Consider the following 18,059-nt stretch of genomic DNA (forward strand, 5'->3'; position numbering starts at 1 on the left):
CCATACATCTCTGTCACCACATGGTCACACCCCTCTCTTGCAACCTTTACAGTCTCTCCATCACACACACACACACACACACACACACACACACACACACCAGGGCTGTACACCTACAGTATCTAATGGAGGGAGTAGAGGTCCTGCATGGAGGATGTGAGGAGAATTTTAATAACCTTCTTCCTGTCCTGCTAGGCACTGCCACTTTCCATTAACAATGCAGGCAGAGATAATTGCTCTCACCTATCCGATGGGACCCCTGCGTGTTAATCCATATGCTGATGTGTGTTTCTGTGTCATTTGTCATGTGCATGCTGTGTTTTTGCAACATTGTGTTTAGCAGCACAGCCTTTTTTATGTAGTTCAACTCAAACATGTTGGTGCCAGAGCTGCACACTGACAGAAAGGCAATGAAAAGGAGAGCACACACTCATACACACACAGCACTTTAAAAGAACCAGCTTATGGGATCACATTTTCCACGGTCAAACAGCGAAACAATGCACATGAAGCACTCACTTGATGAAGTAGCTGGCTCCTTCGTCCGTGAAACCCTCTTCCCATCCTCTCGGCAAATCTATAACACGAACAAAAACACATTGAACGACCCGCTAGAGACAGCAAACCCATTGCAGCGGAGAAAAACGTCCCCTCGGTATCCTACAAATCAGATAGTTTGTCGCGTACCTGAACGTATCATGTGTCCCGAGTTAACAGGTTCACCAGTGCGTGGATGTAGCCAAGTAGTGGTATGAGTTTTATCACTGCAAGAAAGACACCTGTTACTGAGCGATATTAAAACCACAAAAATCCTTAATAATGCCTCGTAAAAGTACCAAGGGTTGTAAATTAAAAACCCTTCTCACTTGATAAAGAAGACCCGGCCGTCTCTACAAACTCCATACGACCAGTGGTCAGGTAGGGTGTCCCGTCCGAGAGGTGCCGCCATGATCTCTCGTCTCCGGCTCGGCTTGTCCCCCCTCTCCCTCTCCGCAGACTTTTCCAGGGAGCCCACATAAAAACCACCGCTAGGGCTGCATAGTTTTTTAAAGGGGAAGAATACCAAACTCGTCAACACACCACTTCCTCGACTCTTTCTTTTCTAATGTAATTGGAGCTGACGGATAGGACTGGTTCCCACAAGTTGCAGTCTGGTAGAGTAGGGTTAAAACAAGCTCAGATGCACAACAACAGAATAATGAATAAAGCCCACTGCGGAGAAAAGTAGGGTGTAGCCCCCAGGGTGTGGAAATACACTGGACTATAGCTGGAATTCACGACTGGGACATCTCAGGACAATGATGTCTGGCACACACATAAAACCAAAATGCAGCAATCCTATTTCTAGCTGCAATAATATGTCCTGTAAGAGATATTACAGGATTACAGGAATCTAAAGATTTATGTTCACTTTTCTCTCAGATACTACAATATGTGGAGATGTAAGTGTGTGTGAGAGATGAGAGAAGAATCCAGCATTATCATAAGAGACAGGTGGCAGCAGACATGTCTAAGGACACAAGGAAATTAAAGGTCCAGGTTGTAGGATTTAAGGGGATATACTAATTCCAGAAACGTTAGTTAGAATACATTAAATATGTTTTCTTTAGGCCGCATTCACACCAGGATAGTCCATGGGACTCAGTTTGATTGGGCGCGGAATGCTGAAAAATTTCAAACCCTCATTTGCTTCGGTTCACTTTCACACTGCACTTTTTAAAGCGGACCAAACCACCTGGACAACGTCACGCAGTTACAACAGCTGCTCATCTGACCCGAAACGATCACTGACCAGGAAGAAAAAAGGCATTAGGAAGAAGAAAACCCTGCTCATTGATTGGCCAGGACTGAAAACGGAAATCCATCCCCCTTCAGCCGAATTGGTCACAAGCAACACCAAATTTATGCAGTCTTGGACTTCCTGCACCTCCTAACTACTCCACGTCTGCCCACGAAACATTTTCCTTTTAATTTTTTTTTTATTTATTTTTTTTTTTTTACCTCTGCTTCTCCCGGTTCGTGCTGTTGGCTTTGTTTTTTTTTTTCCTACCCAAAATGCACTGCGCTCTACATCACTTCCTCTCTTTGGTTCGCTGGATAGTCAGTTTGCATTTCCCACTGTAAGCACCAGGGTTCACTTACAAGTGAGCCGAGACCCTCAGTTTTCAAGCGGACCAGGGTTCGCTTGTTTGGTCCCCGTTTGGAGTTCGAATGAGTGTTCACACTGCTCCAAACAAACCGACCTATCCATGGAAGCAGACAAGGGTTCGTTTAAAGCAGACCAAATAGCACCAGTGTGAACGGCCCTTAGTGTATATAACAGGGTCAATTACAATATTATTGTAACATTAAGTATTATAATTCCACAAAATTTGTTTCAGTTGTTTTTACCTGACACGCTTAGGCCTCCGTACTCAATATGTGAAACGTTTGATACTCAGTTTCTGTACCTCTATGTTGACCTTTGGGGGTACCCCACCTTTAAAGGGATGTCTCTTGCCTTACCTCTCCCCTTTTGCTGCTCTGTGGGAGAGGTAAGCAACATAGCTGTAGTGGTAATTTCTGTGTTTAAGCTCAGTTAAGCCATTTATAAATTCATTTTATGCTAACTTAATCTTGTGTCGCTTTCGAATTTGTGTAAGGGCTTGAGTTTGTATGGTTGTGTTTGACGGAGGATTTTGTTTTTGCCACTTGCTGTCAAGAATAAACGGAGATTATTCGGTCTGGGCCTCTTTATATCAACACAGTCCACCGGTTACATATAATCACTAATTTTCGTTACCTTAGAATGAGCTGTTCATATCTACGTGGAGAGAGGGTCCTTGTCAACAGAAATCGCCATGTAGCATTGCCATGTTTCTACGGTAGCCCAGAATGGACAAACCAAGCACTGGTTCCCGATAGGACCATTCATGTCTTTCCATCGGCCATTGTAGTTCGCAACATCTCTGGGACGAAAGCGTTTGAAAAACACTTATTTCTTTGCACATGAAACTGCTTTGTTCAGTGTTTTTACTGGTTTTAATCACCTGAGGTCTCATTTATAAACATTGCATATGCACAAAATGAGGCCTGGAAGAGGTGTACGTCACTTCCTGCGGAAAAGTTGTGATCTATAAGAACAAACTTGATAGGAGAAACCTTGACCCATGCTTACAGACATTTTGGAGAGGGGACATTAGAGGCGCAAATGGTGAGGTGGAAGCCTGATTGTAGAAATTGTCAAATATCTTTTATCCATATGTACATTTTTAGTATGGCTCCTGCACACTGTTTCATAAATAAGACTTCTGATCTATTTGCTTGAGAGAGTCAGAGACCTCTGAGGATGATTCAGCTCCTGGTAAACACCTCCTGAACAATGAACTCTGAAGGAAATCTAACCTGGAGAAATCTTAAGGAGGTTGCAATGAGCAATCCTCACCACTAGATGCCGCTTAATCCCCCTAAATCTTACACACTGGACCTTTAAAGCAGATATTGCAATATTTTACTGAACCTACTCACAGCTTATATTAAAGATGCTGTGCACAGACAATGTATATTGAACAAAATATCCCAAGTATTTAAAGCTATCTATTGATTCAGATATCCTGCCTTTGCAATAGCCCATTAGAAATGCCTCAATGCATGTTATGTATCCTGTATTTGTCGTTATGTACATGGTTACTGCAGTACTGCATGAATGGAAAAATGCACAACCGAAGTTCAGGGCCAGAGTATGAAAACAGACTTTAAGATAAATCTATGTGTGTTGGTTGGCTTGGCATAGATTTTTCAATTTATTACCTTGAGAGAAAGAAATAAAAGCATTTAAAAGCTGCAAGGTCTCTGTAAAACTATCTGTGTGTGTGTGTGCCTGTGCTCAGAGCGGAGCAGGCCTGCATGTGAGAATGAATGAACGAGTGTCTATGCATGGAAGTCTTAGCTGATGTTTGTCAGCCTCACATCACCTTCACTGCAGTCATGATTTGAGGACAGAGAGCCTTCCTGACCATGACACATTAAAATAATGCTTACACCGCATCAAACAGGCCTGCCCAATTTACCAATGCTGCCCATAAATTTCACTTGTGAGGCCAAGCAATGTTCAAAGTCACAGCAGTGTTGGCACAGGAGTTATTTTGCTGAGCACGGAGCAGCAAGACCAAGAGGCAAGTTCACTTCATCATGCTGTGCTCTCTTATATAACTGCATTATCGTTAATATGATGTAACATCACATGCTGTACCTGGGGAAGAGCAAAAGGTATCCCGATAAACGTGTCAATCATAGAAAGACAAATACCTTCCCTTTGTGTTTCCTGTGAGGTGTAGATTACAGTGGTCTTTATATACCCTTTGTGGAAGGAAAATACGACCGTATGGGGTGCACATCAGTGAGCTGAGAGCATCTGTCAACATTATAAATATCTGATCTATGATTCCCTTTTGGGGATGCTTTGTTGAAACACTCTCCAGTGGTTTAAGGCACTGTTCTTCAAAGATGGTGAGAGATAAAACGTTTCCTCTCAGAAAACATTATAGTGCAGCTGCTGTGCAGAAACCGATTAACTGTAAACCTTCTAGTCTTATCTTCTTGACAGAGCAGTCAAAGAACAAAAGAATTTTCCCCGCTGTAATGTGTTTCTAACCTCACATATGGGGCCTTTGTTCATATAGAACGCATAAGAACTTACCAAGTAAATGAGACCTACAGCAGATGACAAATTAAATGGAATAAAACTGGATATATACGTGTAGAAATAACAAATGAGGCACATGGAGGGCACTGAGTGGCTTGATGAGTTTAGCCTTTGCAGCGCCAGATCTAGTCCCAGTTGGAAACCTAAGGGAGACGTGTTAGATGGTGCCCTCCATCATCATCAGTCTATGCCAAGGAGCATTAAATCTGTTTTGGCAGCTCATAGTGGCCCAACACTATTCCAAGACACCTGTTACGACTGTTGGTTTTCCCTTTAATTTCATGTGTACTGCACTCGCTATATTTTACCTTAAAGAAACAAACCAAATGTGTGAATCATAAAATGCTACGTCACATGTGTCACAGCATGATAAGAGCACCACCCAATTGCAACAAAGCTAAGAAAGGAACTGTGCTGCATTTTGAGGAATAAGTGCTCTGCATTGTCAAGCACAGACAGGCAGAGATCTGCAACAGGCATAAATAGTCTGGATTAATAAATAATACTGCTGTGTTATTGATATTGGTGTACTTAAATTGGATGTAGTTTGCTGCAGAATTGACTTGTTGTGTATTCCTCCACCAGTCTTAAAATTAAAGCACAGGGCCGTGGAACATCATACATACTGCAGTGTAATCACCCTCGCTCAATTGCTGTTATTTGACCTTGTTATGATTTATTATCATCCTCACTACACACACACACACACACACACACACACTCACTTATACATACTGATTCACACACAAATACACACATGGTTGATGCGCAGTCCAGTGCAGCTCTGCAGCATGGTCTCTGCTGCTGCTGCTGCTGCTGCTGATTCCTGCCTCTCGGCTGCCAGAGGCTCACAATGCAGCAAGGTGACTCAATGTTATTGTCTTCTCCTCGGAGAGCCTCCTCCCGCTGAATCACAGCTCAGGAAAGGTGCTGAGCAGAAAATGCAATAAAGATTCTCTTGTTCTTTTTTGACTTTCAGCTCAGAATACTTTGGGTCCTAATGTATCTGGCAGGTGCCCACAAAGGAAATCAATAATACCTTTTGAGAAAAGCATCTTTTCGAATTATCCCTTAATCGCAGCAGGGTACGGTATATAAATGAGTGTGTACAGGTGTCTCAGAGTGCCTGAAACATTAACTGCACACTGTGTAGAATAATATTTAGACAGTGGTCTCGTGTTCATTTTGCAGTGCATTTAATCATTATATAGGTGTTGATTAAAAAGAAGTGCTGAGCTTCCCCATCTGCTTTATTTCACTTTCTACATTAGTTATGATCCAAGACAATGATTAATTGCCTTCCAGCTCATTGAACTATTACACTGACATCTACAGGGCAGGGATGTTATATTTAGTCTTAAACCAACCGATCCAGATAAAAAAAATAAAAATGGATTCATTGTCTCGCTGTACCTGCCAAGACTCATAAATAGTTTTTTGGAGTTTTCATTCTAGCACTCATAGTTCCAGGAGAAAGCCAATGTTTTTACAACTCCTGGGCAACTAATTTACACCCTCTATCCAAGCTGGTCCAAGTAGCTGTTGAAAGAAGGAGGCAATCTGGGGTCTAATTTTAACACAAATCTTTGTTTAAATCTGTAGCGATTAGTGTTTATAGTAAAACTAAAAAAAGCAACCACTGTGGGTGCAGGGGCTGACGAGGACCGTAGCTTTTAGTTTGTTTAATCATGCTCTCATTATCTCCTGTAGCTCCGAGCATATTTGACAAGTTAAGCTATGGTGAACTTCCAGTTCCACATGCCTGTGAACAGACTGGAGTAATGGAGATAAGCCAACAAACAACAATAGCACCCTCTGTTGGAGAGATGGGGGATCACTCACATGTGTATATGTCTGCATATGACACCAATGTTGAAGTGTGATGTGATCAAATCAAAGCATTTATAGAGAGAAAATTTGTGGCTTCTTTCTGATGACTTACAGTGCTAATCTTTTTTCTTTTTGAGTGTTTACAGAAAACAAAAGGACGGGCTGGTTTTTATCAGCGTGCAGGCTGCAGAGTGCACCGAGAGGAGTGTCACCATCTTTAAGTACAGCCACCAGGTCCCATGTAAGATTTCCCCTTGAGCACAGTAAGCAAGGCTGGGGTGAGAGGTGCACCTGGACCCATTAATCATACACTGCTGCTTTCTGAGTTGAGCAAAAAAATAGTTTTATTCAACTTTAAAGTACTGTACTTACGTAAGTGCAAGTTTGAGGTAGCCTACTTCTACTTTTCTCAAGTATATTTCCATTCTTTTTTATACTGCGTTACCAACACAACTCTTGAATGTATATTTAACATATGCACCTATTGTATGTATTTCTTATTATTTCTATTTATGTATATATAGTGTTGTACATTGTGGCATAATACACATGTTCTTATGTATCTAAAACTTTACATACTAGTTCTACACATTGTGATGTTTGAGGCACATATTTTTACACACTTTACATACAATATTATATATGTTATATTCTTTAAAAAATTTTACATACTAGTGTGTTATTTTTTATATTTTTACAACCTCCTGCTTTCATTCTTCATATTCTACTTTCCATAATCCTTTATGTTTTACATCAGAGCAACTGTGATGTATTACAATTTCCCTCCAGGGATCAATTAAGTATTTCTGATTCTGATACTCTGTTTTTACTTCTACTCCATGACATTTATCTGACAGTTATAATTGCAAGCGGCTCTGCAGATTAATATCTTAAATAGGCATATATGTGATCATGAAATTTAATGCATTGTTACTGATAAAACAACATTATTTAAATGAGTAACAACTGGCTCCGTCTTTACCAGCTGCAACATCTAAGTGCTGCAAACATATTCATGCATCAGTAATAACAATCCACTATTATAATGTACAATAATAGGCCTACTGACAGGGGCCTCAAGAACATGTTGCTGATTTTACTCTTGTATGTTCTATGTTCCAGTTAAGCAACATTTTGAATTTAAGGCCTATAGCCTATTTTCAGCATAATGGAGTATTTCAACACTGTGGTATTAGTATTTTCACTTAAGCAAATTATTTGAATAGCCTCCTCTTCCCACCACTTGTGCAGTGAAAGAATAGTAGACATATTGCATCCACCTTAGTTAAGTCAATTCAATAGCAATTGTCTTCTGAAACAATAAACAAAACAGATCTGCATTAGACATAGGTTGAGAATCGATAAATAAATTGCGAATTGATCAGTTTAATGAGGAAAACTATAAAATTGTGCTAATGAAAAGAGACTCAATTCATCATACAGCTTCACTGGCTTTGTCTTAGGCTATCTGTGTTATGAATGTTTCCTGACCTTCACTCTTCCAAACAGTGGCATATGGTAATTAGGACAGGCCCCAGTGCATGTTCTTATGATTGTCCCTGGTTTCATTAATTTTCCGTAACCGCTTATCCTGCTGGAGGTCGCAGGGGCTGGAGCCTATCCCAGCTGACACTGGACGAGAGGGTGCACCCTGGATAGTTCGCCAGACTATCACAGGGCTGACACATAGAGACAGACAACCATTCACACTTGCATTCACACCTACGGACAATTTAGAGTCTTTGGATGGTGGCAGGAAGCCGTAGTACCTGGAAAAATCCTACGCTGACACCGGGTTCGAGCCAGGGTTCAACATACATAATACCCTGCAATTATCAGTGCAAATATGTATATGACAAAAATACCAAATAAAATGGGAAAATATACATTCAAATTAAATATTTTTTATAGTTTGTTGTTTTATACTTAATGTAAACATATAATTTTATTGAAGAATGGATCGCTACTGTCTGGTTCACCAAAAAAAAAGAAAAAAAAGAAATCATGATGGAAATGGGTTTGCCTTTATGTGGGCAGATAAGGCAGTTGGCCCCTTTTTTATTGTAACATGAGTTATTCTTTGAACATGGGTGTTTTCTGTGGTGGCAATGTGAAAGAGTTACAAGAGCCTTTTCTCTGGTCAACACACTGTCACAGGGCCTGCTCTCTCTAAGGGCCCCACATCCCATGGGCCCCTGCGTAACCGCACTGCCCGCACTGTCTATATTTCCGCCCCTGCTTCTAAATTTACTGTCATGGACCAACCAGAAACAAGCAGTAACAGCACCTTTGAAAGTACCCGCCCACCTGCTCTGTCGTCATGTCGCCACGTACGATTCAATGCAACGCAACTTGCTAGTCCATCTGACGGACAGCTGAGTTGACCAATAGTATCAACGCTGCCACGCACACAACATAACGTGCTGACTAGCGACCTAGCTGCCGACACTACTCCAGCTGAGAGGAAGCGACGCGAGGAAAACAGAGCAGATGAGGTCCAGGATTGACAGTAAAGTGAGTTTACAAATAACGCTTATATACTGTGCTCTGAAATGAAGCTTATAACATCACCTTTAGCGTCATGGACATGTAACGTTAGCCGCGCCGCTCAAACTGATAGCATAACGTTAGATGAGTTAGCTCAGGCGCTTGATTCTCATTAGCTATATCTGTCAGTGGTGATGCTAATGCTAACACCAACAGCCTTCCTCTCGATGGTAGTAGGCAGCCAATAATAGGCAAACTATCCTGGTTAGAGGAGCTGTTTTAATAAGGTGACGCTAAATGAGGAAGCTGACCACTGAACGACCCTTGTGCACCCATTGACACGTTGACTTTTTATCTTTACATACCATTTAATGTAAATAATAATGTAAAATGAAACTGCTCTGACATGAATTGTTCCCATTTCCAGATGTGCTGGAGCCGGGTCCTTGTCACCGGCTGGGCTCTGCTGCTGGTCCAGCTGCTGTGTTCAGAGGCAGTGCCCATCAGTATGGATAAGACAAAAGTCCAACAGCCAGAGATTAAAACTGAAGAGGTTCCAGCTAGTGTGGTGAGAAGATACATGATGTACACACATCATCATGCACAGCATATTTCCTGTTCTGCTATTATAGTAATTAGATAGTCCTATAATTATTCTGCAATTGGGCAGATTCATCAGTAGATTAGAGAGAAGTTATTTCCATGTCTACACATCAAGATTTTGTTCTAATATGGAGGTAGATTTGTGTCAGTATTATTTGTGAGCAGATCAACAATCAGTGTGTTAATCTGTAAATATAAAACATTTTCCACAAACATAAAAACAGAGTTATAAACACACAGAAATATTTGGCAAATAGAAAATAAATCTACAGATACGCAAATTCCAAAAATTAAAAAAAAAAATCTGTAAATATACAAATTCCAAAAATTAAAACAAATCTGGTAATACATTAAAATAATTTGTAAATAAATGAATAATGTTTGTGAATATCTTTCTAACATTTGTAACTTTTGAAGAGATACCTGTGAATCCAGTTTTTATTTATGAATCTCAATTCTACACTTTATTTTATGCACACACAGTTTTGTGTTTAATTCGTATATATTTTTTGTGTATTTGCAGATTTGTTATTTTCAAAATATTTTTGTGAGTTTTTGAATCCTTTTTTGGGGGTTTATAAGTTGTTTTATATTTACAGATTGCACTTTTACACACGGATTGTTGATCCCCTCACATGAATAATATTGATACAAACCTGACTTCAATAAGCAATTAGTTCTTACCTTTATTAACCTACTACAAATCCCAAATCTACAACTTCTCAAATACAATTCTTTTCCTGTTTTAAATTATTATGTAAACAGATTCAAGAATGTATGTCGGCTGTGGTAACTCAGGACCAGCCATTTTAATTTTAAAATCAGTAAATGACTAATCAACATTCAGAAAATAATCAGCATAAATTACTTGTTAGTTGCAGCTAATGCTCGAGCTGATGTTCGGCAGTTACATCGTTGTTATTGGCTGCTTCATAAGCTGTAAACAAGAGAGCGCTTGGTAACAACAGCCGGACTAATTTAAATGAGAGATTGCCTGGTGTCTCATTGTGCTACAATTAAATTACCTCAATCAGACACTCCACTCAGTACTCATGATCCCACAAATCCATTTCATCATCAGTACAACAGCTCCAGATGTAGCTTTGTGTGCGTGCACAGATTGGAATCACTGATTTCCGCCCTCAGGAAGGGTTTGTCCATGTTAAACATTGACATACTGGTTTAGCAGAGCTTAAATAAATACATAGATTCAGTCTGGAGGTGAGAATGCATACACATGTAACCTTTTTACGGGACCAAGTAAGTGGTCTTTAACCACAGAACAGCTGCAGCATGTGGCAATTTACAGAAGGCAGTTTATAGACATTCATGGCAAAACCTGTCGTCTCTACATCATCAGCTTTCCTAAATAAGTGCTGATAATAAATCACAATAAACAAGAAAGAGTAATTGTATTTGTAGAATTACTTGGATGTGTTGTCTGTTATATGTATAACATTTTTAAGTGACATTTGATGTGCTTCATTTTACAGGACACTGGACTCCACTACGACCGCTACCTCAGGGAAGTCATTGATTTTCTAGAGAAAGATCAGCACTTCAGAGAAAAGCTCCACAACACAGACATGGAAGACATCAAGGTATCCTGCATGAAGTCATGAGTTGTTGAAAAATACCACCAATATACCAACAGATTTTCTTCGTCTTTTTTGGAAGTTTGATTCACTGCACCTTTCATTTCAACTTTACAAAATAATGTCAGTGTAATTGTTTAGTTTGTCTGTTTATTGCATGTGCTGCTATAAGCCCAGATATTAAATGATCCCAACTAACACAAACTGATTCATGTATAACACAGCAAGGTAAGCTGGCCAAGGAGCTGGACTTTGTCAGCCATCATGTCAGAACAAAACTGGATGAGCTGAAGAGACAGGAGGTGAGCCGACTCCGAACTCTGATTAAGGCCAAGCAAGACCTTGAAGGAGGGAATGGTACGTTGTGCAACAAAATGTATATTCATTTTGATTTATAATCAGCGAAAGATGCTTTAGCTTAAATAGTACATTAGTTATAAGGAAAATTCTGTCATGTTTCTATATATGTTTTTATTTATGTCATTGATTACTCCCTGAACAGACATCGCAGTGGATCACCAGGCTCTGCTGAAACAGTTTGAGTACTTGAACCACATGAACCCGCACACGTTTGAAGTGGATGACCTGGATCGGCTCATCAAATCGGTAAATCTCATCGCTGCTTCATACCGTTAAAAATGTTAACTCAAGGATACATTCACACTATTTCACTTATTTAAACTGCCATTGATTTCTTTTAGGGATTTCTACCCTGAGTAAGTAATTGAGAGGTAGAGAGGTTAAAACATGAGGATCACACACAACTGCTTTAATTATAAGACACCAGTTATGGTTAAAGACTGACCATGTGTATCATGGGTTGTAGACAGCTACACATTTTCAACACCCATAAAGGAAAGGAAGGCAGTTGCAGGTGCAGAGAGCAGCAGTGTCATTACCGGAGTCTAATGACCTCTCTGCAGCTAGTGTCATGTGACCAGCTTTTCATTAATAGCACAAATTGTTAAGAGATTTTTTTTTTTACAGCAGGGGAAAAGTTTAGACATGCTCCTGAATCTTAATTTAAGTTCAGAGATGATACCATTTCTCATAAATGATTTTAAAATGCAGTAAAAGTCTTGCCTTTTTTTTTTTTTTTTTTTTTTAACCAAAATGAAACAAGACAAAATTAATGGAGTCTGGGAGGGGTAAAAGCATTCACAAATCTCAGTAAACAATACTATATACTGTATGCAGTTTAATATATTATCTTAGTTTAGTCTTCAGATGGGCTAACAACATGAAAACGTTGAATTGCTCCATAACCAACCGTTGTCATTTTTCCCCTCCATGTATAAAGGCCACTAAAGATCTGGAGAACTACGACAAAGAGCGACACGAGGAGTTCAAGAAGTATGAAATGATGAAAGAGCATGACAGGAGGGAACACCTGAAAACACTAGACGAGGACGAAAGAAAGAAAGAGGAAGAGCACTATGAGGAGATGAGGAAGAAGCACGCTGACCACCCGAAAGTCAACCACCCGGTAAGTCTGTTTTAGGTGCACACACACACACACACACAGGTGACAGCACAACACTTATGGCATGACGTGGTTTGTTTCAGCAAATGAAGAGAAACTCTTTGTGTCCCTTTTCATGTTGCGTTGAGTTTCAGATCATGCAACAGTACATTGTGGGTTATTTATCCATCTGTAATTCAAATGTGATTTTTCTTCCGTGTTGCAGGGTAGCCAGAATCAACTAAAAGAGGTGTGGGAGGAAGCTGATGGCTTGGACCCTGAGGATTTTGACCCTAAGACCTTTTTCAACCTGCATGGTAAGACCGTTACCAACTGGCTACTGACGGGAGAGATAATGTCCGTTTATTCAGTGCTTCATCATCTGTATTGTCCTTTTCTTTCTTTATAATGCAGACACCAATGGAGATGGCTTTTTTGATGAACAGGAGCTGGAGTCATTGTTCACCAAAGAGGTAAAGCCATGGCGTCTGAAAATTTGTAATGTGTCAGAGAATGGTCTTTGTACTGACTGTTGGACTCTGGGATTTTAGCTGGAAAAAATCTACGACCCCACCAATGAAGAGGATGATATGGTGGAGATGGAGGAAGAGAGGCTACGTATGAGAGAGCATGTTATGAATGAGGTACAGTAAGTTTCACAAAACTATGCGTTTTGCATATGCACATAAATAGAGCCATTCATCTGTTATCTATCGCCATCTGTAATTCAAATGTGATTTTTCTTCCGTGTTGCAGGGTAGCCAGAATCAACTAGAGAGTGTGATGGCTTGGACCCTGAGGATTTTGACCTAAGACCTTTTTCAACCTGCATGGAGACCGTTACCAACTGGCTACTGGGAGGTAATGTCCGTTTATTCAGTGCTTCATCATCTGTATTGTCCTTTTCTTTCTTTATAATGCAGACACCAATGGAGATGGCTTGATGAACAGGAGCTGGAGTCATTGTTCACCAAAGCCACTTTTGGTAAACAGAAATTTGTAATGTGTCAGAGAATGGTCTTTGTACTGACTGTTGGACTCTGGGATTTTAGCTGGAAAAAATCTACGACCCCACCAATGAAGAGGATGATATGGTGGAGATGGAGGAAGAGAGGCTACGTATGAGAGAGCATGTTATGAATGAGGTACAGTAAGTTTCACAAAACTCAGCAGGAGCAGGACCTCAACGAGAAGGCCTTTGACCTCCAGAAACAGAGAGACGAGCTGGAGAGGCAGCAGGAGCAGCTTAATGCACAGAAAATAGAGCTGCAGCAGGTACGGAGGGGTAAACTGTTGTTTGGAATATTTTAGCTGCAGACACGGTTTGATACAGTAGGTTTACCCTGGCAGAATATGTTTACTATTCAACTATTCAACCTGATGTTTTAAGTTTATTACAAAATAGTGGTTCTGATCGCTGGATGCCGGTTTCACCAAACCGGCATCCAAGAACTAGTGATGACAAAGGCTGACTGTTGCATCACCTCACGCCACCTGCGTCTCAGCCAAAAAGTTGCACTTGAACACACCACCTATATTACAGCAAACTAGTATGAATGTTTGGCACCCTGCGTGAGAGGAAACTCTCCATGCCAACAAGCGGCAGTTGTCTATATTCAGTATTAAAAAGTATATTACAGCAAACTAGTATGAATGTTTGGCACCCTGCGTGAGAGGAAACTCTCCATGCCAACAAGCGGCAGTTGTCTATATTCAGTATTAAAAAAGGGAAGCTGGAAGACTGCCGACAGATTCAGGACACCAGTTAGCCAGTCAGCACATTCACAGCACAGCCCGATGTTAAAAGTACAAATTATATTTACTGTGCACTAGCAACCAATAACACAAACAATTATGAACAGTTTCTGGGAAAGAGCTCAATGGCTAAAAAAAAAATCTTTGTTTGTTTCGATCTCACACCTTCTTGACTTTAGCCCTTTCATTTATTTTCCTCACTTCCATTTCTTTTCTGTGCCCTGAGCTGTACCGCCGATCAGAGTGAGTTTACTCACTGACTGGCTCAGCCGGCTTAACAGCTGATTTAACATGCTGAATCAGCTGCAAAAAAACCGACAAAGGTGGGGTAGTGCCAACAGTGTGGCACACAACACAAAAATTAATTAATTGAGGGACGCTCACTGATGTTCCAACATGGACCAATGGCCGACCGACAGCTTGGTGTATCAGGGCCCATAGTGTTACAATATTTTCTGACTTAACTGAAAATGTATTTTCTTGAGATGTGATAATGTTTTATTGACACTATCAAATTACTGTGACTAACTACGGCAGTGTGTGCACTTTAAATATAAGAAAACCTTGTATGAAACTCATTGCAGGCAGTCGAGCATATGGAACGGCTGAAATCACAGAAAGTAGAGCCTCCTCCAGAGGTTCATGGTGAGTGTCGATTGCAACAATTTGTCTGTCTGTTGATAGTTGTCTGAGTTTACTGGCTGACCTCTGAAAATGTAAAACTGCTTCTTTGTTACAGTTGAAGGAAATGCTATTCCAGAGATGCACGCAATCGACGACCAGTTACATCATGAACAAGAGGCCCAAGCACAAGGACATCATCAACCTGAACACCAAGTTCCTCAGTATTCACCTCAGGAACACCATGAACAACAACAACAGCAGCAGCAGCAAGATCTGGCACAGCATGGTCTCCCCCAGGCACACCAGGATCTACCACCAGGTCACCAAGAAGCTGTACAAGAGCTGCATAACGTGCCATAACAATGCTGTCAGAACTCAAACCTCCACAACCAGACTTTTGCAGCACCTCCACTCCAGCGTGCAGAGGAGCGGTTCCTTCTGAGTATTAGGCCTCTTTAACCAGCATGACTTAGAGGTTTGGAGGACACGAGATGAAGGAGAGCAGCACAAAAGGAATCCCTGCTGAATGAAACCGGCGTTTGATAATAACTGTAATCCTCTGATTACATAATGGATTTACAATAGCAACATGACCAACCAAGGACGTGCATCCTACAATATGCATACTTTTACATTTTCAAGGAGTGTTGGATTACATTACAAATGATCAAGAATATTTGGTAATACAATTATACAAAAACAAAATTTTGGTGAGCTTTCTTGACCTGCTGTACAAAGTACAGGACCTCTGATCAATGACATGCCACTAGCTCTACAACCTGAGCCTGCTGGATATGTACAGTGCAGCTGTTGATGGGGGTAAGGTGTAAAAAGTAATTTAAATTTTATTATTTTGAGTTTGACTTGACTATCAAGAAACCCCCGCAAATTCGTAGTAGCTGCGACCAAGTACGCGCATGCATCCACATGTCCCTTGTTGCCAATCGCCATGAACAACTGATCCGCTGTCCTTTGAGTCATGACAGATCTTTCCACAAAATTTTGGGCAGTCTATTTGGAAGTCACACCTTTTTTGCGATAGGCATTTCCCATTGCCACCCTCCCTGTGAGCCAATTGGCATGAATGCAAACACACACTCCAAAATGCAAAATTTTAATCTCTTCAGGCAAAAACTTGCGCCGAGAAAAGGGTGGGAACATTTTGGAGGGATGAGTGGGATGTAGAGCTGCTGGCTGCAGCTAAAAAAGATTTTAATTTACATGTATGACCTGTGGTGAAATTTCACTGGACTGTATCAAACATTTTAGAAAATGAGTGCAAGAGACATTTTTAAGATTTTCTATTATTACAATTACAACATTAATGGCACTAAAAGGATTAAGAGGCACTGTAAAAATGATAACCAGGATACAGCACTTGATTCCCCAACCAGAACCATTTCACTTCAAGGGGTAGAAGTCTTCTTGATGCAGACACGTACATGTCAAGTATCATGTATCATATTCAGCCACCACTGTCACCAAATATTACAATGTTTTAACCAGAAACGCCCTCCTGAAGCCAGACTGCTCTGTCTTTATACTTCTGTCGAGACTTAACAATACTTGTGCTACTTTCTTCCTCTGGTTGCTTTCATAACCGGTCAGCTGTTTACCTACCATGTAACATCATCGTTTCATGTGCATGGTCTAAGAGTTTTCTTAGAAAATGTGTGCTCTGCCCAAACAGACATCAGGTACAGGAACACAAACACTGGTCATTTTTAGGTCACGCTGCAGCTGCTCTCCACTGACCTTGATGTCAAAATAAATTAAGGTGCTAGGCGTAAACACCTCTTGCTTCAACAAATATTTCCCCTACGTCATCACAGCCCAAAGTCCTGCAGATGTTTACATGAGAGATTTAGGTCTCTGTAAGTATGTCGGACTTGTGAAATAATACATTTGTGTTGGTACACTTAACAGTAGGATGGGCATTTTGATTTTGGTCGATTGCTCACACACACAAAGTTTGAGTTGATCTTAATTTATCATGAGTTTTAATTTGTGTAACATTTGCTGTAGAGAACCCCTTTTTATAAATCAAGATGTAGACTTTTAGTCCTGTGTCAACAAGCATGTTTTCGCGCAATTTCCTTCAAAGTATTTTGTTGAAGCAACTGCTGGATTTGGTTCGTTTATCTTAAGAATTGATCAGGTTAAAGGGCAAAGTGCTGAGTGGGTAAGAGTTAATATTACCACTGTCTTTTTACTGTCTTGGTTAATATTGTCTGTTAAAGTCAAAATGTGATATCATGAAAAATTTGCATTAATTTCACATAATTGTATTTGGCATCCGATGTGTATTACTTGCTCCTAATTTGACTAACATGGCATGGCATATTTCCCCATAAATTACCAGTTTGGTGTAACTGCTGTGCTATCCAGGTTGCTTTTTTTCCATGTAATGTTGTGGTTTCTTCTAGCTGGCAGACAGGTGTTGACTTATTGCCACTTTTTACTGAAGAAGACTTCATTCCCATCCAGTGAGGTAACAGATCTGCCATATTGTGTTTTTTTACTTAACACAGAATCTAGATATGGCATACATATTTTTCTTTTCATTGCAGTGTCATTTGTTTTCTGTGTGCCAAATGTTTCTTTGAGGTAAAACTGCATCATAATTTGCACAAAATGTACAGATTGTTTTCCCAATCGCTTGCTGCTGGATAAAATAGTCATTTGACAAAACTGTACACCTCAGTTCAAGATAATAAAACAGTTATGACCTTTCAGTCTGTGCAAACGATTTTTATCACTGAATGAATGACCTATCAAACTCTTTAGAGTACCGTGTTAGTATAGTTACTCCATACAACACTTACAATTTACATGCATGTCTGTAAAAATGTGGATGCTTTATACATATCTTGCCCCTGGCAGCACGGAAGATCTATACAATCAGCACAGTTTCAATTCAGTATCTGAAGTCTCCCCTTCTGTTTCATAATAGCCAGAACAGTGGTTTTGCAGAACATTATGATGCCAAACACCAAAACAAAAGTCCCAACCAGGCCTC

At 40.3% G+C, this 18,059-nt stretch overlaps 2 protein-coding genes across 11 annotated transcripts in view; one reads left to right on the forward strand and one right to left on the reverse strand.

The window, feature by feature from the left end:
* Positions 1–1,023, reverse strand: part of plekha7b (pleckstrin homology domain containing, family A member 7b) — a 98,166-nt gene extending 97,143 nt beyond the window's left edge. For all 10 annotated transcript variants that reach the window (XM_049561307.1, XM_049561301.1, XM_049561296.1 and 7 more), the window contains exons 1-3: positions 867–1,023; positions 688–764; positions 520–577 (exon numbers count right to left, since the gene is read on the reverse strand). In XM_049561307.1, coding sequence (XP_049417264.1) covers positions 520–577; positions 688–764; positions 867–949 — 218 coding nt within the window. In that variant the 5' untranslated portion in view covers positions 950–1,023. The remainder of the gene's footprint in view (positions 1–519; positions 578–687; positions 765–866) is intronic.
* A 7,966-nt stretch (positions 1,024–8,989) lies between these two features.
* On the forward strand, positions 8,990–17,775 carry nucb2a (nucleobindin 2a). Its single transcript, XM_049596943.1, is given in 12 exon segments — positions 8,990–9,028; positions 9,429–9,569; positions 11,098–11,205; positions 11,424–11,556; positions 11,702–11,805; positions 12,500–12,685; positions 12,888–12,978; positions 13,076–13,134; positions 13,213–13,394; positions 13,768–13,936; positions 15,001–15,061; positions 15,156–17,775. Coding segments are annotated over 12 exon segments (1,503 nt in total). The 5' UTR covers positions 8,990–9,004; the 3' UTR covers positions 15,401–17,775.
* The last annotated feature ends 284 nt before the right edge of the window (positions 17,776–18,059 follow it).

This window comes from Epinephelus fuscoguttatus, linkage group LG2 (genome assembly GCF_011397635.1).
Source record: "Epinephelus fuscoguttatus linkage group LG2, E.fuscoguttatus.final_Chr_v1".
NCBI lineage: Eukaryota > Metazoa > Chordata > Actinopteri > Perciformes > Serranidae > Epinephelus > Epinephelus fuscoguttatus.